General features: G+C 51.2%; 2 protein-coding genes across 6 annotated transcripts in view; both read left to right on the plus strand.

The window, feature by feature from the left end:
• Positions 1–6384, plus strand: part of coasy (CoA synthase) — an 85348-nt gene extending 78964 nt beyond the window's left edge. For 2 of the 5 annotated variants that reach the window (XR_011937540.1, XM_072487717.1), the window contains one exon: positions 956–1112. Coding sequence is in view for 3 of the 5 variants with exons in the window: in XM_072487717.1 (XP_072343818.1) it covers positions 956–1003 (48 nt within the window). In the remaining 2 variants the exon portion in view is untranslated. Of the gene's footprint in view, positions 1–955; positions 1113–4024 lie in introns of those variants that run through there. The other 3 variants (XR_011937541.1, XM_072487718.1, XM_072487719.1) reach the window with 3 other exon arrangements.
• A 3790-nt stretch (positions 6385–10174) lies between these two features.
• Positions 10175–22569, plus strand: part of LOC140398707 (max-like protein X) — a 50150-nt gene continuing 37755 nt past the window's right edge. Inside the window, 4 exon segments of the mRNA XM_072487721.1 lie at positions 10175–10234; positions 15327–15338; positions 15340–15364; positions 18380–18481. Of these exon segments, the coding sequence (XP_072343822.1) occupies positions 10190–10234; positions 15327–15338; positions 15340–15364; positions 18380–18481 (184 nt within the window). The 5' untranslated portion in view covers positions 10175–10189.

Consider the following 22569-nt stretch of genomic DNA (forward strand, 5'->3'; position numbering starts at 1 on the left):
ACATATACGATTATGAAGGGAATAGATAGGATAGATACGGGCAGGTTGTTTCCACTGGTGAGTGAAAGCAGAACTAGGGGGCATAGCCTCAAAATAAGGGGAAGTAGATTTAGGACTGAGTTTAGGAGGAACTTCCTCACCCAAAGGGTTGTGAATCTATAGAATTCCTTGCCCAGTGAAGCAGTAGAGGCTCCTTTATTAAATGTTTTTAAGATAAAGATAGATAGTTTTTGAAGAATAAAGGGATTAAGGGTTATGGTGTCCGGGCCAGAAAGAGGAGCTGAGTCCACAAAAGATCAGCCATGATCTCATTGAATGGTGGAGCAGGCTCGAGGGGCCAGATGGCCGACTCCTGCTTCTAGTTCTTATGTTCTTATGTTGAAGCTGTATAGAACCTTAGTTAGGCCACACTTGGAGTATAGTGTTCAATTCTGGTCGCCACACTACCAGAAGGATGTGGAGGCTTTAGAGAGGGTGCAGAAGAGATTTACCAGGATGTTGCCTGGTATGGAGGGCATTAGCTATGAGGAGCGGTTGAATAAACTCGGTTTGTTCTCACTGGAACGACGGAGGTTGAGGGGCGACCTGATAGAGGTATACAAAATTATGAGGGGCATAGACAGAGTGGATAGTGAGAGGCTCTTCCCCAGGGTAGAGGGGTCAATTACAGTCAGTCACAGTGAAGGGAAACCCTTCGTTCAGGAGCAAGAAAATCCTCTAGGATACATTGGTAAGGAAGGGAGCATTGTCAGAACAGATACAACAAATAGAATCCTACCAGGAAGGGGGTGGGAGTAATTGTAACCACGATAGCTGCAGAGGTCGGTGGATTTACAGTAAATATTGGTCAATAGCCTAATCCCAGAAATGTGATAGGGAGGTTAGGAAGGAAGGAATCAGTGATGGAACAGATGGACATTGACGTTACCATTTGTTTTCTGTTTTACATTTTCAGATCCAAAAGGCAATGCAACTCCTTCAAAAGCGTAGACCTCTCTGTTGATGTCATAATGAGTCCAAGGCTCTCTTCCTTTTGTTGATTTAACAGTTCAGAAGAACACTGCACAACATTTTATGGAAAAGTGTAAATTAGACAGAATGCCTTGATTCCAAATATACTAGTGTATACTTGCATCACAGATTTAACAATGGTATTTCGAATTGATATGCTACTAATGATCTCTCGGCACTTTGTAATTCCAAGAAAATGTCTGTTTCCATTCTTGAGTATTTCTGAAAAAAGACATGTTGTAAAAGCTTTCTATTTGCATTCACCACGACAAGATGCAAGAATGTCAAATGTAACGGGGACAACAATTTATATTTCATGAGAAGAAAATGCTGATTGGTTAGCAAGTAGACTCTGATTTGCAGAGGTGTTGCCATGGAGAATGCACCAGTTAACTGATGACTGATACTGCACACATATTATGTCAGTTTCAACTAAACAAAATAGGCAACAGGGGCATTCTCTGGTTCATTCCCCAGGTCAGTGCTTTGACCAGAGCAACCTTCCAGGTTTGAATTTAAACAAAGCTTGACAGTTAACTGTCAGTTTTCAGTTAACTGGTGCATTCTCCATGACAGTGCTTCCACCAGTCAGAGTCCATTTGCCAACAAATCAACACTCTCTTCTCATGAAGTATAAATTGTTATTTATTTTACATTTGGTATTCTTGCAAATTGTCCTGATGGGTGCAAGATGAAAAGCTTTGACATCATATCTTTTTTCAGCAGTACTCCAGTTCTCGATGACCAAACAACTATTTGTTTCCATTAACTTAAACTCCAGTAATGAGGTTTGGGCATAAATACTTTTCCACGACAATTTTTATAACATAAGGAATAGACACAATAGGCAGGCCTGTTCCCCCCCATTCAATAAGATCATGGGTGATTTACCACAATTTTACAACTGTTGATTTCCTGAGCATATCCCCCCCCCCCCCCCCCCCCCCCCCCACACACACACACACACACACACACACACACATACAGAATACAGGTTTGCAAAGATCACAACCTTCTGAATAAACTATTTTAAAATTTTGAATGGCACACCCCCAGTTCTGGACTTCCCAGCTGAATAAAACCGCCTCCTAACAACTACCCTGTCAAATGTATACATTTCAATTAGATCATCTCTCATTTATTAAACTCTGGCAATATAGCTCTAGTCTATTCAAACTTTTCTTGTAGGACAATCTCAGAAATTAGTCCTGTCAACCTTCGTTGCACTCCCTTTAAGGCAAGTCCATCCTTCCTTTGGTATGAAGACCAGAGCTGTACACCGTATTTTTGGCATCATCTCACCAAGCCTGTATACAAAATTATAACTTCTTTACTCTTATACTCAGATCCAAAGTTCACCCTACGCTGTGTGACAAACACCAGTCCTTATTAACGCCACTCACATGGCATCCCTATACCGCTCGTTGTTTCCTTTCCAAACCCTCCTGGTCGTTGTCTCTGCCTCCATGCCATTGCTGTCTACCCTCCCACTTGCCTCTTTCCCCCTGTCATCACCTCTTCCTTGTCACTTCCCTCCTGCTGCGCTTCTGTCTAGAACCCTCTCCCCATAGCAAGTGGGAGGGTCGGGGGGGCAGCAGGTGGGAGGGTTCAGGAGGGACGCGTTGGGTGGAAGAGTTCAGGAGGGACGGAGGGAGTTGGGAGGGTTCAGGAGGGACGGAGGGAGTTGGGAGGGTTCAGGAGGGACGGAGGGAGTTTGGAGGGTTCAGGAGGAAAGCAGAGAGTTGGGAGGGTCAGGAGGGATGAGGAAGTTGGGAGGGTTCAGGAGGGATGGAGGGAGTTGGGAGGGTTCAGGAGGGACTTAGGAGGGTTCAGCAGGAAAGCAGGGAGTCGGGAGGATTCAGGAGGGAAGGAGGGAGTTGGGAGGGTTCAGGAGGGACGGGGGGAGTTGGGAGGGTTCAGGAGGGAAGGAGGGTGTTGGGAGGGTTCAGGAGAGATGGAGGGAGTTGGGAGGGTTCAGAGGGGACGAAGGGAGTTGGGAGGGTTCAGCAGGAAAGCAAGGAGTCGGGAGGGTTCAGGAGGGAGTTGGGAGGGTTCAGGAGGGACGGAGGGAGTTGGGAGGGTTCAGGAAGGATGAGGGAGTTGGGAGGGTTCAGGAGGGAATTGGGTGGGTTCAGGAGGGACAGTGGGTGTTGGGAGCGTTCAGGTGGGAAGGAGGGAGTTGGGAGGGTTCAGGAGGGACGGTGGGAGTTGGGAGCGTTCAGTTGGGACGGAGGGAGTTGGGAGGGTTCAGGAGGGACGGAGGGTTCAGGAGGGATGAGGGAGTTGGGAGGGTTCAGGATGGACGGAGGGAGTTGGGAGGGTTCAGGAGGGGTGCAGGGAGTTGGGAAGGTTCAGGAGGGACGGAGGAAGTTGGGAGGGATCAGGAGGGATGGAGGGAGTTAGGAGGGTTCAGGAGGAAAGCAGGGAGTTGGGAGGGTTTAGGAGGGACGTAGGGAGCTGAGAGGGTTCAGAAGGGACGGAGTTGGGAGGGTTCAGGAGGGACAGCGGGAGTTGGGAGGGTTCAGGAGGGATGGAGAGACTAGGGAGAGTGGTGAGCTGGAGGTGGGAACTGATAAGCAGGAAGTAACTTTGCTAAGTTATTAATACTTTGTAATTTCAAATATAAAGAAAACATTAAAATTATTTCATGCATCAATTCACAATAAAACATTTTGTTTCCTGTGGCAGGATGACTTTGTTTTGTTTCAATACTGAAAATGTAGCAAAATTCATTTTCTTATTTGATTTCATATCAAATTAGTGTATTAAGCAGTACATTTTGTTAACTATCCCTTCTTTTAATATTATTTCTTCCAAGCCTAAGGTAGCTTTTTAAAAATAAATATTAATATATATATAGTTTTTTGTTTCTACACACCCTCACATTCATCACCTTTATATAGGTGCAATTACCAAAATTCATTCCGTAGGAGGATGGAAAATGTTCCTGGGAATGTTGCTCTTATCCCTTTGTGGTGAAGGTGAACATATCATTTGCTTTCCCCATCTCCAGCCAGAAGTGCCGAGTGGATGATCCATCTCGATCTCCTCCAGAGGATCCCAGTGTCACAGATGTCAGTCTTCAGCCAATACGATTCACTCACGTGGTATCAAGAAACAGCTGAAGGTACTGGATGCTGCAAAGGCTGTGGGCCCTGACAATATTCCGGCAATAGTACTGAAGACTTGCGATCCAGAACTTGCCGCACCCCTAGCCAAGCTGTTCCAGTGCAGCTACAATACTGGCATCTATCCGGCAATGTGGAAAATTGCCCAGATATGTTCTGTACACAAAAAGCAAGGATAATCAAACCTGGCCAATTACCACCCTATCAGTCTACTCTCAATTATCAGTAAAGTCATGGAAGGGGTTATCAACAGTGCTATCAAGTGGCATTTACTCAGCAATAACCTGCTCACGGACACTCAGTTTAGGTTCCACCAGGATCACTCAGTCCATGACCCCATTGCAGCCTTGGTTCAAACATGGACAAAAGAGCTGAATTCCATATATGAGGTGAGTGACTGCCATTGACATCAAGGCAGCATTTGACCGACTGTGACATCAACGAGTGCTAGCAAAAATGCAAAAATTAGGTCAATGGGACTTGGAGGAAAACCCTCTGCTGATTGTAGCCATACCTGGTACAAAGGAAGATGGTTGTGGTGGTTGGAGGTCAATCATCTCGGCTCCAGGACATCACTGCAGGAGTTCCTCAGGGTCGTGTCCTCGGCCCAACCATCTTCAGCTGCTTCATCAATGACCGTCCTTCCATCATAAGGTCAGAAGTGGGGATGTTCGCTGATGACTGCACAATGTTCACCATTCACGACAACTCAGAAACTGAGACAGTCATGACCAAATACAGCAAGACATGGCTAGTATCCAGGCTTGGGCTGACAAAGAACAAAGAAAAGTACAGCACAGGAACAGGCCTTTTGGCCCTCCAAGCCTGCGCCGACCATGCTGCCCGACTAAACTACAATCTTCTACATTTCCGGGGTCCGTATCCCTCTATTCCCATCCTATTCATGTATTTGTCAGGATGCCCCTTTTACGTAACTATCGTTCCTGCTTCCACCACCTCCTCCGGCAGCGAGTTCCAGGCACCCACTCCCCTCTGTGTAAGGTTACAGCTCCGGCCAACATCTGCAAATTTAGGCATTTCCGCCCGTTTATTCGGGGGATCATCGTTAGAAAATGTTCTGGATCGGTACAAGATCCCCCCCCCACGCTGACTTCATGCCCAAAAGGAAGGGTAAAGAAACCCGGAGTAGATATTCCTTCGATGGACTCGGTGGGGGGGGCTGTCTGGTGGGTCTCGTAGCTAAGATCGCGATGGCAGAGCTGCAGAGATCGGCTGTCCCGATTACAATGGACCTGCACCCAGACACGCTGGACAAGGAACTTAATATACAGAGAGGATGCAGAAGTTCCTCTCGGAGAGATTGTCAGTTGATTGAGGAAGCGTTGGGCCCGGTCCGGATGGAACTTAATAAAGCCATCGGGACGGTGAGAGGCGCACACGCGGCTCGAGTCGCCAGAGGCCGAGACAGCAGTGGTGGCCGATCAAAGTTGAAGGCGAAAGACGATGGCCTAGAAATTGGCTTTATCTGCCAAGACAATCTCATGTCCCCTTTTTGCCCTCCTGATTTCTCTCATAACTCTACTCTGACAAGCCCCATACTCTTCACGGGATCCACTTGATCCCCGCTGCCTATGCATGTCATATGCCTCCTTCTTTTGACCATAGCCTCAGTATCCTGAGTCATCCAGGGTTCCCTCTACCAGCCTTACCCTTCACTCTAAGAGGAATGTGCTCACCCTGAACCCTAGTTAAGTTAGGGGCAGCACGGTAGCACAAGTGGAATGAATGAAAATCGCTTATTGTCACAAGTAGGCTTCAATGAAGTTACTGTGAAAAGCCCCTAGTCGCCACATTCCGGCACCTGTTTGGGGGGCTGGTACGGGAATTGAACCGTGCTGCTGGCCTGCCTTGGTCTGCTTTCAAAGCCAGCTATTTAGCCCCTTGCTAAACCAGCCCATAGTGGATAGTACTGAGGCTTCACAGCGCCGGGGTCCCAGGTTCGATTCCCGCTAGGTCACTGTGCGGAGTCTGCACGTTCTCCCCGTTGTAGTGATCTGTACATCTGCACATACACCAGGGACTGCAGCACAGATGTGACAGCCACAGCATCACTAGAGGGCATCAGAGACGGGTATAAAGGGTCGGGCCCAAGGCAGGATCCGCCTCTTTTTGAAGCACAGAGCTAGTGAGCAGCAGCACACAGGGACAGCTCAGCATAGGCAGCTTACCTTCGTTTCACTGATGATACCTCTTGACTGTTTTACATCTAGTTGAGCTCTGGAAGCAGAAAAAACCCTTTGAATAAAGTGTTTGTGTTCACTGTAAGTCTACAGCGTTATTCAGAATTAGAGAATAACATACCCGTGTCTGCGTGGGTTTCCTCCGGGTGCTCCGGTTTCCTCCTAAAGTCCAAAGACGTGCAGGTTAGGTGGATTGGCCGCGATCAATTGCCCTTAGTGACCAAAAAGGTGAGGAGGGGTTATTGGGTTGCGGGGATAGGGGGGAAGCGATGGCTTAAGTGGGTCGGTGCAGGCTCGATGGGCTGAAATAATACCCTCGAAATTGGCCTTGCCCCAATTAAAATTTCAACTTTTGGGCCAGAACTATCATTCTCCGTAGCTATCTTAAAACTAATGGAATTATGGTCACTGGTCCCAAAGTGATCCCTCACTAACACATCCACCACCTGCCCTTCCTTATTCCCAAGAAGAGGTCAAGTTTTTCCCCCTCTCTAGTCGAGCCATCCACAAATTGAATGAAGAATTCTTCCTGAATACACGCGACAAATTTCTTTCCATCCAAACCCCTAGTCCTATTGCTGTCCCAGTTAATGTTGGGAAAGTTAAAGTCCCCAACTATTACCACCCTACTTTTCCGGCAGCTGTCTGTAATCTCTTTACATATTTGCTCCTCAATATCCCGCTGACTATTTGGGGGCCTATAGTACAGTCCTATCAAAGTGATCTTGCCTTTCTTATTTTTAGTTCTACCCATATAGACTCAGTGGGCGAACCCACGGATATATCCTCTCTGTACTGCCGTGATGCTGTCCCTAATCAAAAACGCAACTCCCCCTCCTCTCCTAATCCCTAGTCTATCTTTCCTGTGATGTGGAGATGCTGGCGTTGGACTGGGGTGAGCACAGTACGAAGTCTTACAACCCCAGGTTAAAGTCCAACAGGTTTGTTTCGATGTCACTAGCTTTCGGAGCGCTGCTCCTTCCTCAGGTGAATGAAGAGGTATGTTCCAGAATCATATATATATATATATATATATAGACAAATTCAAAGATGCCAAACAATGCTTGGAATGCGACCATTAGCAGGTGATTAAATCTTTACAGATCCTTTACAGATCTTTCCTGTAGCATCTGTACCCCGGAACATTGAGCTGCAGTCCTGCCCCTCCTTTAGCCATAGAACATAGAACAGTACAGCACAGAACAGGCCCTTCGGCCCTCGATGTTGTGCCTAGCTTTGTCCAAAACCAAGATCAAGCTATCTCACTCCCTGTCATTGTGGTGAGCTCCATGTGCCTATCCAATAACCGCTTGAAAGTTTCTAAAGTGTCTGACTCCACTATCACAGCAGGCAGTCCATTCCACACCCTAACCATTCTCGGAGTAAAGTATTAGCTCGAGTGGAGGAAAGACAAAAAAAAAAATTAATGAAACAAGATCCCCACTTCTGATCACTGTCCAATAATCCCTGACTGAAATGTACCCACAGGTGACGTTAGAATCCTTCCTTTTAATTTCCATTTGTTCCTATTTCTTTGGTTTTATTTTATTATTTTTGGTCCGTGGACACACTCAGAATGTGCCTGTAAGCAGTGGACTTAAGCTGAGGCAGCCTGCTAGTCAGGACAGTGTGTTCCAGGATTTGTTTTTGGAAAGGAGAAAACAGAATCATCGGTGCCGAGGGAATCTTAGGAACCAGTTTGGAGAAAGTCTGGGTTGGCCAGGGACAGTGTTCTGGCTAACAATAGTCAGTGACTGATGTTTCAGTAATAGCTATAATTATGAACCCCAACAAGTCCCATGGGCTTTCCTCGCAATTGCCAACATACTGAATGAACGTATCCCACCTCATTGTAGCCTTGAGTCCCACCTCCGCCCTCAGTGCCTACCTTCCTGAGGAGGGGATCTCGGAGGATTCACAGATATCCATTCCTGACCCTACCTGCCGTTCTCTCACTCTCCCGCTTCCCATCCTTTATGAAGTTGTGGGGGCGATGGAACAAAGGTTTAAATTTATGGATCAGCTAAGAATCGTCAGCCATCACCCTCCGACCCCCACCCTCCCGCCATCACCCTCCGTCTCATGTCCACATTGAACTCTAACCAATTTTTACAGATGCGCCATAGAAAGCATCTATCGGGCTGCATCACAGCCTGGTATGGCAACTGCTCGGCCCAAGACCGCAAGAAACATCAGAGAGTTGTGAACACCGCCCAGTCCATCACACGAACCTGCCTCCCATCCAGTGACTCCATCTACACCACCCGCTGCCTGGGGAAAGCGAGGGGCAGCATAATCAAAGATCCCTCCCACCCGGCTTATTCTCTCTTACATCCTCTTCCATCGGGCGGGAGATACAGAAGTCTGGGAACACGCACCAACAGACTCAAAAACAGCTTCTTCCCCACTGGTACCAGACTCCTAAACGACCCTTTTATGGACTGACCTCATTAACACTACACCCTGTATGCTTCATCCGATGCCAGTGCTTACGTAGTTACATTGTGTACCTTGTGTTGCCCTCGTGTATTTATTTCTTCCCATGTACTTAATGATCTGTTGAGCTGCTCGCAGAAAAATACTTTTCACTGGACCTCGGTACCCGTGACAATAAACAAATCCAATCCGGCCATCACCCTCCGACTCCCACCATCACCCTCCCGCCATCACCCTCCGACCCCCACCCTCACCCTCTGACCCCCACCCTCCCGCCACCACCCTGCGACCCCCACCCTCCCGCCACCACCCTGCGACCCCCACCCTTCCGCCACCACCCTGCGACCCCCCCACCCCTCCCGCCATCACCCTCCGACCCCCACCCTCCCGCCATCACCCTCCGACCCCCACCCTCCCGCCATCACCCTCCGACCCCCACCCTCTCGCCATCACCCTCCCGCCATCACCCTCCGACCCCCACCCTCTCGCCATCACCCTCCCGCCATCACCCTCCGACCCCCACCCTCACCCTGCGACCCCCACCCTCCCAGCCACCACCCTGCGACCCCCACCCTCCCGCTACCACCCTGCGACCCCCACCCTCCGACCCCCACCCTCCGACCCCCACCCTCCGACCCCCACCCTCTCGCCATCACCCACCGACCCCCACCCTCCCGCCATCACCTCCGAACCCACCCTCACCCTCCGACCCCCACCCTCACCCTCCGACCCCCACCCTCACCCTCCGACCCCCACCCTCCCGCTACCACCCTGCGACCCCCACCCTCTCGCCATCACCCACCGACCCCCACCCTCCCGCCATCACCCACCGACCCCCACCCTCCCGCCATCACCCTCCCGCCATCACCCTCCGACCCCCACCCTCACCCTCCGACCCCCACCCTCCGCTACCACCCTGCGACCCCCACCCTCTCGCCATCACCACCGACCCCCACCCTCCCGCCATCACCCTCCGAACCCCACCCTCACCCTCCGACACCCTCGACCCCCACCCTCCCGCTACCACCCTGCGACCCCACCCTCTCGCCATCACCCACCGACCCCACCCTCTCGCCATCACCCACCGTCCCCCACCCTCACCCTCCGACCCCCACCCTCACCCTCCGACCCCCACCCTCTCGCCATCACCCACCGACCCCCACCCTCACCCTCCGAACCCCACCCTCACCCTCCGACCCCACCCTCCCGCCATCACCCACCGACCCCCACCCTCCCGCCATCACCCTCCGACCCCACCCTCACCCTCCGACCCCCACCCTCCCGGCTACCACCCTGCGACCCTCACACTGACCCTCCCGCCCCGCCCCCCGGCCCCGGCCCCGGCCCCCAGCGTTCCGGCTGCAGTTTTGTGTCTGTACCGCCGGGTGGCGATCTCGGGGTCGGGGAGCCGCCATGACGGAGCCGGGCGGCGGCGGCGAGGATCCGCGCGGGGGGAAGGTGAGACCCCCCCGGGAAGAGGAAGAGGCCCTATCGTTTGGGGGGGGGAGAGGCCCCTATCGTTTGGGGGGGGGGGGGAAGAGGCCCTATCGTTTGGGGGGGGGGGAAGAGGCCCTATCGTTTGGGGGGGGGGGGGGAGAGGCCCTATCGTTTGGGGGGGGGGGGGAGAGGCCCTATCGTTTGGGGGGGGGGGGGAAGAGGCCCTATCGTTTGGGGGGGGGGGGGAGAGGCCCTATCGTTTGGGGGGGGGGGGGAGAGGCCCTATCGTTTGGGGGGGGGGGGGGAAGAGGCCCTATCGTTTGGGGGGGGGGGGGGGAGGCCCTATCGTTTGGGGGGGGGAGAGAGGCCCTATCGTTTGGGGGGGGGGGGGAGAGGCCCTATCGTTTGGGGGGGGGGGGGAGAGGCCCTATCGTTTGGGGGGGGGGAAGAGGCCCTATCGTTTGGGGGGGGGGGGGGGAGGCCCTATCGTTTGGGGGGGGGGAAGAGGCCCTATCGTTTGGGGGGGGGGGGGGAAGAGGCCCTATCGTTTGGGGGGGGGGGGAGAGAGGCCCTATCGTTTGGGGGGGGGGGGAGAGGCCCTATCGTTTGGGGGGGGGAGAGAGGCCCTATCGTTTGGGGGGGGGGGAAAGAGGCCCTATCGTTTGGGGGGGGGGAAGAGGCCCTACCGTTTGGGGGGGGGGGGAGAGGCCCTATCGTTTGGGGGGGGGGGGAGAGGCCCTATCGTTTGGGGGGGGGGGGGGGAGAGGCCCTATCGTTTGGGGGGGGGGGGAGAGGCCCTATCGTTTGGGGGGGGGGGGGAAGAGGTCCTATCGTTTGGGGGGGGGGGGAAGAGGCCCTATCGTTTGGGGGGGGGGAGAGGCCCTATCGTTTGGGGGGGGGGGGGGAAGAGGCCCTATCGTTTGGGGGGGGGGAGAGAGGCCCTATCGTTTGGGGGGGGGAGAGAGGCCCTATCGTTTGGGGGGGGGGGGGAAGAGGCCCTATCGTTTGGGGGGGGGAGAGGCCTATCGTTTGGGGGGGGGAGAGAGGCCCTATCGTTTGGGGGGGGGGGAGAGAGGCCCTATCGTTTGGGGGGGGGGGGGGAAGAGGCCCTATCGTTTGGGGGGGGGGGGGAAGAGGCCCTACCGTTTGGGGGGGGGGCGGAGAGGCCCTATCGTTTGGGGGGGGGGGGGAGAGGCCCTATCGTTTGGGGGGGGGGGGGAAGAGGCCCTATCGTTTGGGGGGGGGGGGAAGAGGCCCTATCGTTTGGGGGGGGGGGGAGAGCCTATCGTTTGGGGGGGGGGAGAGGCCCCTATCGTTTGGGGGGGGGGGGAAGAGGTCCTATCGTTTGGGGGGGGGGGGGAAGAGGGCCCTATCGTTTGGGGGGGGGGGGAGAGGCCCTATCGTTTGGGGGGGGGGGGGGAAGAGGCCCTATCATTTGGGGGGGGGGGGAAGAGGCCCTATCGTTTGGGGGGGGGGGAGAGAGGCCCTATCGTTTGGGGGGGGGAAGAGGCCCTATCGTTTGGGGGGGGGGGAAGAGGCCCTATCGTTTGGGGGGGGGAGAGCCCTATCGTTTGGGGGGGGGGAGAGAGGCCCTATCGTTTGGGGGGGGGGGGGGGGAAGAGGGCCCTATCGTTTGGGTGGTGGGAGGGGGGGGGTGGAGAGCAACATAGAACATTACAGCGCAGACAGGCCCTTCGGCCCTCGATGTTGCGCCGACCTGTGAAACCACTCTAAAGCCCATCTACACTATTCCCTTATCGTCCGTATGTCTATCCAATGACCATTTGAATGTCCTTAGTGTTGGCGAGTCCACTACTGTTGCAGGCAGGGCATTCCACATCCTTACTACTCTCTGAGTAAAGAACCTACCTCCTGACATCTGTCCGATATCTATCTCCCCTCAATTTAAAGCTATGTCCCCTCGTGCTGGACATCACCATCCGAGGAAAAAGGCTTCTCACTGTCCACCCTATCCAATCCTCTGATCATCTTGTATGCCTCAATTAAGTCACCTCTTAACCTTCTCTCTAACGAAAACAGCCTCAAGTCCCGCAGCCTTTCCTCATAAGATCTTCCCTCCATACCAGGCAACATCCTGGTAAATCTCCTCTGCACCCTTCGAATGCTTCCACATCCTTCCTATAATGCGGCGACCAGAATTGCACTCAATACTCCATATGCGGCTGCACCAGAGTTTTGTACAGCTGCAACATGACCTCATGGCTCTGAAACTCAATCCCTCTACCAATAAAGCTAACACACTGTACGCCTTCTTAACAACCCTCTCAACCTGGGTGGCAACTTTCAGGGATCTATTTACATGGACACTGAGATCTCTCTGCTCATCCACACTGCCAAGAATCTTACCATTAGCCCAGTACTCTGTCTTCCTGTTATTCCTTCCAAAATGAATCACCTCACACTTTTCTGCATGAAACTCATTTGCCACCTCTCAGCCCAGCGCTGCAGCTTATCTATGTCCCTCTGTAACCTGCAACATCCTTCCGCACTGTCCACAACGCCACCGACTTTAGTGTCATCTGCAAATTTACTCACCCATCCTTCTACGCCCTCCTCCAGGTCATTTATAAAAATGACAAACAACAGTGGCCCCAAAACAGATCCTTGTGGTACACCACTAGTAACTGGACTCCAGTCTGAACACTTCCCATCAACCACCACCCTTTGTCTCCTTCCAGCGAGCCAATTTCTGATCCAAACTGCTAATTCTCCCTGAATCCCATGCTTCCGTATTTTCTGCAGTAGCCTACCGTGGGGAACCTTATCAAACGCTTTACTGAAACCCATATACACCACATCAACTGCTTTACCTCTCGTCCACCTGTTTGGTCGAGTAGCCTGAATCTCAGTATTCTCCTCAACAACATTGTCTTTTTCCTGTGTGAATACTGTCCACTACTGTCCTTGACTGGCCCTACTCTTACCCTAGTCATTCTTTATTCCTGACATATCTATAGAAAGCTTTAGGGTTATCCTTGATCCTACCTGCCAAAGACTTCTCATGTCCCTCCCTTGCTCCTTTAGATCCTTCCTAGCTAACTTGTAATTCTCGGGCGCCCTAACTGAACCTTCATGTCTCATCTTCACATAAGCCTCCTTCCTCTTGAGAAGTGTTTCGACTGCTTTAGTAAACACTGTTCCCTCGCTCGACACTTCCTCCCTGCCTGACAGGTACATACTTATCAAGGACATGCAGTAGGCAGTTCCTTGAACAAGCTCCACATTTCCATTGTGCCCATCCCCTGCAGTTTTCCTCTCCATCCGATGCATCCTAAGTCTTGCCTCATCGCATCATAATTGCCTTTCCCCCAGATATAACTCTTGCCCTGCAGTATATACCTATCCCTTTCCATCGCTAAAGTAAACGTATCCGAATTGTGGTCACTATCACCAAAGTGCTCACCTACCTCCAAATCTAACACCTGTCCTGGTTCATTACCCAGTACCAAATCCAATATGGCCTTGCCTCTCGTTGGCCTATCTACATACTGTGTCAGGAAACCCTCCTGCACACATTGGACAAAAACGGACCCATCCAAAGTACTCGAACTATAGAGTTTCCAGTCAATATTTGGAAGTTAAAGTCCCCCATAACAACTCCCTGTTGCTTTCGCTCCTATCCAGAATCATCTTTGCAATCCTTTCCTCTACATCTCTGGAACTTTCAGGAGGCCTATAGAAAGCCCCTAACAGGGTGACCTCTCCTTTCCTGTTCTAACCTCAGCCCATACTACCTCAGTGGACGGGTCCCTCATCAAACGCCCATTCTGTCACCGTAATACTGTCCTTGACTAACAATGCCACCCCTCCCCCTCTTTTACCACGTTCCTGAGCTTACTGAAATATCTAAACCCGGCACCGACAACAACCATTTCTGTCCCTGCTCTATCCATGTCTCCGAAATGGCCACAACATCGAAGTCCCAGGTACCAACCCATGCTGCAAGTTCACCCACCTTATTCCGGATGCTCCTGGCATTGAAGAAGACACACTTTAAACACCTTCCTGCCTGCCGGTACACTCCTGCAACTTTGAAACCTTACTCATGACCTCACTACTCTCAACCTCCTGTACACAGGAGCTACAATTCAGGTTCCCAATCCCCTGCTGAACTAGTTTAAACCCTCCCGAAGAGCATGAGCAAATTTCCCCACTAGGATATTGGTACCCCCCTGGTCCAGGTGTGGACATCCCATTTGTAGAGGTCCCACCGACCCCAGAATGAGCCCCCAATTATCAGAAATCTGACACCCTCCCTCCTGCACCATCCCTGTAGCCATGTGTTCAACTCCTCTCTCTCCCTATTCCTCATCTCGCTATCACTTGGCACGGGTAACAACCCAGAGATAATAACTCTGTCCTAGATCTACGTTCCACCCTAGCTCCCTGAATTCCTGCCTTACATCCCTATCCCTACCTATGTCGTTGGTGCCTATGTGGACCACGACTTGGGGCTGTTCCCCCTCCCCCTTAAGGATCCCGGAAAACACGATCCGAGACATCACGCACCCTGGACCTGGGAGGCAACACATCAACCGCGAGTCTCTTCTCGTTCCACAGAATCTCCTATCTATCCCCCTGACTATGGAGTCTCCAATGACTAAGCCTCTACTCCTCTCCACCCTTTCCTTCTGAGCAACAGGGGACAGACTCTGTGACCTATCCTTGCAGGGGGGAGGGGAGGGAGGGGAGGTGACCCTATCCTTTGGGGGACAGGGAAGGTGACCCTATCCTTTGGGGGGGGCGGGGGTGACCCCTATCCTTGGGGGGTGGGGGGGTGGGAAGGTGACCCTATCCTTTGGGGGGGCGGGTGGAGAGGGACCCTATCCTTTTGGGGGGGGGAGGGGGGAGAAAAAGTGGCACTGTCCTGGGGGAGGGGGAATGTGACCCTATCCTGGGGGGGGGGGGGGAGAGGTGACCCTATCCTTGGAGGATGGGGGGGGGCGAGGTGACCCTATCTTTGGGGGGGGGGGGGGGGTGAGCCTATCCTTGATTGGGGGGAGGGAGGAGAGTTGAAGCTGTTCTTGGTTCTGTAAATGTCTCAATAAAACTCCTTGTGTTTCCCCTGTTCTGACTGTACCCCCGGCCACAGACCGACTCCTCGTTTCAGTGACAATGGCTTTGATTCTGGTGAGTACAGAGACTACTCCACAATGGGTTGCAGAGCGAGAGGGTGCTGCCCCCCCCCCCCCCCCCCCCCCCCCCCCCCTCAGGGTTCGGTCACATTCAACTCCTCTTCTGCGAGAAACAACTCCACCTTTCAATGGACACCACATCTGTGGACGATTCTCTCCCTGTCACCTTGAGCCATATCACCAAGCTGGAAAGTCTACTTCCATTGGCCACTAATTCATTTCTGAGAAATTTCTAACTTCCTTTTAGCCCAGTGCCCTCGTTTTCAAATCGCCCCTTTCGCTATAGGTGCTTAAATATGACACGGAGATTGGCGGCGTTGCTGATAGTGCCGGGGATTGTAGAGGATACAACAGGATATAGATAGACTGGAGACTTGGGCACTGAAATGGCAGATGGCGTTTAATCAGGACAAATGCGAGGTGGTGGATTTTGGAGGATCAAATCTAGGTTTGAATTGTACTGTAAATGGCAGAACCCTCAGGAACATTAACACACAGGGATCTGGGCGTGCAGATCCACCGTGCCCACAAAGTGGCAACACAGGTGGCCAAGGTGATTAAGAAGGCATGTGGCACGCTTGCCTTCATCAGCCGGGCATTGAGTACAGGAGTTGGGAACTCGTGTTGCAGCTATAAAACCTTGGTTAGACTGCATTTTGGAGTATCGCGTGCAGTTCTGGTCACCACATTATCAGAAGGATGTGGAAGCTTTGGAGAGAGTGCAAAGAAGGTTCACCAGGATGTTGCCTGGCTCGAGGGTGTCGGCTATGAGGAGAGGTTGAATAAACTTGGATTGTTTTCACTGGATAGACGGAGGCTGAGGGGAGACCTGATGGAGGTCTATAAAATTATGAGACGCATAGACAGGGTCGATAGAGACTTTTTCCGAGGGTGGAAGTGCCAATTACAAGGGGGCACAGGTTCAAGACTGGGGCTGTTTAGCACAGGGCTAAATCGCTGGCTTTGAAAGCAGACCAAGGCAGGCCAGCAGCACGGTTCAATTCCCGTACCAGCCTCCCCGAACAGGCGCCGGAATGTGGCGACTAGGGGCTTTTCACAGTAACTTCATTGAAGCCTACTTGTGACAATAAGCGATTTTCATTTCATTTCATTTCAAGGTGAGAGGGGGAAAGTTTAAGGGAGATGTGTGGGGTAAGTTTTTCACAGTGTTCGGTGCCTGGAACGCACGGCCAGAGGATGTGGTAGAAGCAGCACACTAGCGACATTTAAGATGCATCGGGATGGGTCCATGAATAGGGAGAAAATAGAGGGATACTGACGCGAGTAAGGGCGGAAGATTTTTTTTTAGTCAGTGCATCGTGATCGGCACAGGCTTGGAGGGCCGAAGGGCCTGTTCCTGTGCTGTACTTTCCTTTGTTCTTTTATTTCTCTGCCTATCATTTATTCTCCTTACTGTTTTTTTTCATTGATGCCCTGCTTTGAATCCTTACATAGGTTCTCATTCCCTTCTATATTAGTCTAAACGCTCCCCAACCACTCTAGCAAGTATCCCCTCCCCCTGCCCCCAGGACATCAGACCCAGTCCTGCCCAGGTGTAACCCATCCAGTTTGTACTGGTCCCACCTCCCCACACTGGCCCCAATGCCCCAGGAATCTGAGCCCCCCCCCCCCCCCCCCCCCCCGCACTCCCTGATATGAAGTTTCTCGGTATTTTTTCTCTGCTGACAGTAATTTCCTGATTTTTAGCCCCTAGGTGACTGTCTATTTCCGGCATGAAACCTGTGACTTCCGCTGTGAAGCCAGACACAAAATCTTTGTTCAATTAATTTGAAGAAGATCTGGGGAGTTTTCCCTAATTTCCCGGCCAATATTTATCCATCAATCAAATCAGCAAAACACATCTGGCCTTCATCACGTTGCTATTTGTGAGAGCTCGTTGTTTGAAAATTGGATGTCACTTTTACTACATTACAACAGTAACCTCAATTCAAAATTGACTTAATTGGCTGAAAAGTTGTTTGTAATGACACGAGGATTGGCCGGGGGGTTAACAGTGAGGCTGAGGATCTCGGGTTACAGGAGGATATCGACGGGATGGTCAAATGGGCGGACAAGTGGCAGATGGAATTTTAATCCTGAAAAGTGTCAGGTGATGCACTTTGGAAGGAGCAATTTGACAAGGAAATATACTATCAAAGGTCTGACACTGGGAAATTCCAAAGAACAAAGATCTTATCTACAGATCTCTGAAGGCAGAAGGGCAGGTTAATAGTTAATAGGGTGGTGAAAAAGGCATGTGGGACACTCGCCCTTATCAAGCATGGCATAGATTACAAAAGCAGGGAGGTCATGTTGGAGTTGTACAGAACATTGGTGAGGTCACAGCTGGAGTACTGTGTGCAATTCTGGTCGCCACATTATCGGAAGGGTGTGATTGCACTGGAGGGGGTGCAGAGGCGATTCACCAGGATGTTGCCTGGGTTATTTTCTCTGGAGCAGAGAAGACTGAGGGGTGACCTGATCGAGGTGGACAAGGTTATGAGGGGCCTGGACAGGGTGGGGAGGGAGCAGCTGGTCCCCTTAGTTGAAGGGTCAGTTCGAGGGGACACAAGTTCAAGGTGAAGGGTGGGAAGTTTAGGGGGGATTTAAGGAAAAATCTTTTTACCCAGAGGGTGGTGATGGTTTGGAACGCACTGCCTGGGAGGGGGGTAGAGGCGGGTTGCCTCACAACCTTTCAAAAGTACCTGGATGGACACTTGGAACATCTTGACATTCCAGGCTGTGGGCCAAGTGCTGGCCAATGGGATTCGGTAGACAGGCCAGGACCTTTCATGTGTCGGTGCAGGCTCGATGGGCCTCTTCTGCACTCTAGTATTCTGTGATTCTGTCCTAAGCTAGTGGAAGGTTCTATGTAAATGTGAGTTTCTACTTTATTAATGTAAATATAAAAGGTAGATTTAACTGCAGAGTTCTCTTGTTTGTGTGATATATTATGGGCTGTTAGCTGGCAGAGCCTACTCGTATTCAATAACTTGATCTGTTTTCCCAGGATTCTTTGCTGACAACACGAGAAAAGGAGGCATCGGATCGAGAGCAAACAGCATAACATCGAACGCAGGCTCCACCAGTGCCTCCTCCGTACCAAACACAGGTAATTAATCCACAATTCAACGCATTCATTGTGTGCAGCTGCTTGCAGTTCAGGAGAGCCAGAGGTTTGCATACCAACCCAGTACAAAAATTAAAGGAGATGCTGGAAATGTTTAATAAGTAAGTTAGCCTCTTTGAATGTTAATCTCCTGTCTCTTTCAGTTTTGACTTCAGCAGAACTGAAAACCCAAAATAAACCAGTCCCGTAGTGTGTGTCAGACAGACCGGAAAAAGCAATAGATGTTCAAATCAAGGAGGGTAAATAACCTGTGCAACCAGTTACTTTAATTGCACCTTTGATTCCTACTCCAATCTCTGCCTTTGACTCCCTACACTGCTCCAATGTGTCAACACCAGCGTGAGGAACATTGACTCTAACTTCAGATCTTTGTTTACAGGACAAAGTATTGGTGATTTTTTTAAAGAAGTATTTTTATTCACATTTTTTACATTTTAACATTTAAAACACAACATTACAAAGTAAATCCAACGCCAAACCCCAAACCTCCCCCCAACACCCTATCCAACCTCCTCGCCTTGCCCCCTCCCCTCCCCCATAGCAGTTGACAGTATGTGCCAGTGTCAGGAGGGGGGATTCTGAAGAACTGGAGACCACCGTCGTGTCCTTGCTGCCAGGTCCTGGGTTGGCCTCCAGCGCTCCCTCCTCGCTGACACCCCCTTCCTGTAGGGCCCTGGGGGTCTCTGTAGGATGTAGGGGCAGCTGCAATGAGCTCCAGAGGCCTCTGCATAATCTGGCTCTGCCAGTCCTGTTGCCTCACTGTTTCCTGCACCATGGTGTTGACGCCCTCAGCAATATTACTTTGTGACTGGGCCTTGCTCTGCCGTGCCTCTGCAATGTCCACCTGCATCTGAGACATGTCCATCATCGACTGGGACATGATGTTGAAGCTTTCAGCCATGGTGGTCACAGACTGAGCCACCTCTTGGACACACCACTCAAGATGCTGAGGTGCTCCAGGTTTTCACACCTAGCACTGTTCGCATTGGTGCCTCGCATTGTCGGAATAATCTCCTGCGCCCGTAGTCTTTGGGACTCCTCCAATCGGCTATGCACTCTCTGGAATTTCGCTGACACCCCCTTCGGAATCTCACAGCTCTGGCCTATCATCTGCTTCACTCTGGGATGACCTTGTCCAGAGGCTCGGCATCTGACTGGGACCCAGCCGAGTCCTGGGATCCAGCAGACCTCGGACTGCTGACTCCCTTGGATCTTCCTGCCTCCGCAGCTACCACAACAACTGTGTGGTGCTCACCAGATTGTGCCCCAGAAGCCTGTCTCCCCCCGAGGTGTGTGTCTCTGCGCTGGTAGAAGATGGGGGTGACAGCTGTGACGTGTCGATGGTGGACCCCTCGAGCTCTTCTCAGAGTTGGCAGGAGGGAGCGACTCTGGATGGCCCGGCCCCTTCAGATGGAGATCCTGCGAGACAATGGACATGGGGTCAGTGAGAGGGAAGGATCATTCTGTCTGTCAATTCTCTTGAGAAGAGGCAGTGGATCTTCACCTCTGCAGCGCACGCCCACCTCGCTGTCGGTGATTGCTCTCTCCTCGGTTAATCCCGTGATTTCCGGAGCCTGTTCCTCATTCGGGGTAAGAATTTGAATCTCTGGTCCCGTCCGTCCCCCGGTCTTGGCCCTTTCCTGCTTATTATGGGCTATCTTCTCCTGCGGGGACAAAGAAAGGGCATTGTGAACGCACGCTTGATGTGTCAGGGGGGTCTGAGGCAGCTAGAACATAGAACATTACAGCGCAGTACAGGCCCTTCGGCCCTCGATGTTGCGCCGACCTGTGAAACCACTCCAAAGCCCATCTACACTATTCCCTTATCGTCCATATGTTTATCCAATGACCATTTAAATGCCCTTAATGTTGGCGAGTCCACTACTGTTGCAGTAGGGCATTCCACGCCCTTACTACTCTCTGAGTAAAGAACCTACCTCTGACATCTGTCTTATATCTATCTCCCCTCAATTTAAAGCTATGTCCCCTCGTGCTAGACATCACCATCCGAGGAAAAAGGCTCTCACTGTCCACCCTATCCAATCCTCTGATCATCTTGTATGCCTCAATTAAGTCACCTCTTAACCTTCTTCTCTCTAACGAAAACAGCCTCAAGTCCTTCAGCCTTCCCTCATAAGATCTTCCCTCCATACCAGGCAACATCCTGGTAAATCTCCTCTGCACCCTTTCCAATGTTTCCACATCCTTCCGATAATGCGGCGACCAGAACTGCACGCAATACTCCAAATGCGGCCGCACCAGAGTTTTGTACAGCTGCAACATGACCTCATGGCTCCGAAACTCAATCCCTCTACCAATAAAAGCTAACACACCATACGCCTTTTTAACAACCCTGTCAACCTGGGTGGCAACTTTCAGGGATCTATGTACATGGACACCGAGATCTCTCTGCTCATCCACACTGCCAAGAATCTTACCATTAGCTCAGTACTCTGTCTTCCTGTTATTCCTTCCAAAATGAATCACCTCACACTTTTCTGCATTGAACCCCATTTGCCACCTCTCAGCCCAGCACTGCAGCTTATCTATGTCCCTCTGTAACTTGTAATATCCTTCCGCACTGTCCACAATGCCACCGACTTTAGTGTCACCTGCAAATTTACTCATCCATCCTTCTAACCCCTCCTCCAGGTCATTTATAAAAATGACAAACAGCAGTGGCCCCAAAACAGATCCTTGTGGTACACCACTAGTAACTGAACTCTGGGCTGAACATTTCCAATCAGCCACCACCCTTTGTCTTCTTCCAGCGAGCCAATTTCTGATCTCAACTGCTAAATCACCCTGAATCCCATGCCTCTGTATTTTCTGCAATAGCCTACCGTGGGGAACCTTATCAAACGCTTTACTGAAATCCATATACACTACATCAACTGCTCTACCCTCGTCCACCTGTTTGGTCACCTTCTCAAAGAACTCAATAAGGTTTGTGAGGCACGACCTACCCTTCACAAAACCGTGTTGACTATCGCGAATCAAATTATTCCTTTCCAGATGATTATAAATCCTATTTCTTATAAACCTTTCCAAGACTTTGACCACAACAGAAGTAAGGCTCACTGGTCTATAGTTACCGGGGTTGTCTCTACTCCCCTTTGTGAACAAGGGGACAACATTTGCTATCCTCCAGTCTTCTGGCACTATTCCTGTTGACAAAGATGACATAAAGATCAAAGCCAAAGGCTCAGCAATCTCCTCCCTAGCTTCCCAGAGAATCCTAGGATAAATCCCATCCGGCCCAGGGGGACCTAACTATCTTCACACTTTCCAGAATTGCTAACACCTCCTCCTTATGAACCTCAAGCCCTTCTAGTCTAGTAGACTGAATCTCAGTATTCTCCTCGACAACATTGTCTTTTTCCTGTATGAATACTGACGAAAAATATTCATTTAGCACCTCTCCTATCTCCTCGGACTCCAAGCACAACTTCCCACTACTGTCCTTGACTGGCCCTACTCTTACCCCAGGCATTCTTTTATTCCTGACATACCTATAGAAAGCTTTAGGGTTATCCTTGATCCTACCTGCCAAAGACTTCTCATGTCCCCTCCTGGCTCTTCTTAGCTCTCTCGTTAGGTCCTTCCTAGCTAACTTGTAACTCTCGAGCGCCCGAACTGAACCTTCACGTCTCATCTTTACATAAGCCTCCTTCTTCCTCTTGATAAGTGATTCAACTACTTTAGTAAACCACGGTTCCCTTGCTCGACCACTTCCTCCCTGCCTGACAGGTACATACTTATCAAAGACGCGCAGTAGCTGTCGCTTGAACAATCTCCACATTTCCATTGTGCCCATCCCCTGCAGTTTTCCTCCCCATTCTATGCATCCTAAGTCTTGCCTCATCGCATCATAATTGCCTTTCCCCCAGCTATAACTCTTGCCCTGCGGTATATACCTATCCCTTTCCATCGCTAAAGTAAACGTAACCGAATTGTGGTCACTATCACCAAAGTGCTCACCTACCTCCAAATCTAACACATGTCCTGGTTCATTACCCAGTACCAAATCCAATGCGGCCTCGCCTCTCGTTGGCCTTTCTACATACTGT

Source organism: Scyliorhinus torazame, chromosome 21 (assembly GCF_047496885.1).
Source record: "Scyliorhinus torazame isolate Kashiwa2021f chromosome 21, sScyTor2.1, whole genome shotgun sequence".
Lineage (NCBI taxonomy): Eukaryota > Metazoa > Chordata > Chondrichthyes > Carcharhiniformes > Scyliorhinidae > Scyliorhinus > Scyliorhinus torazame.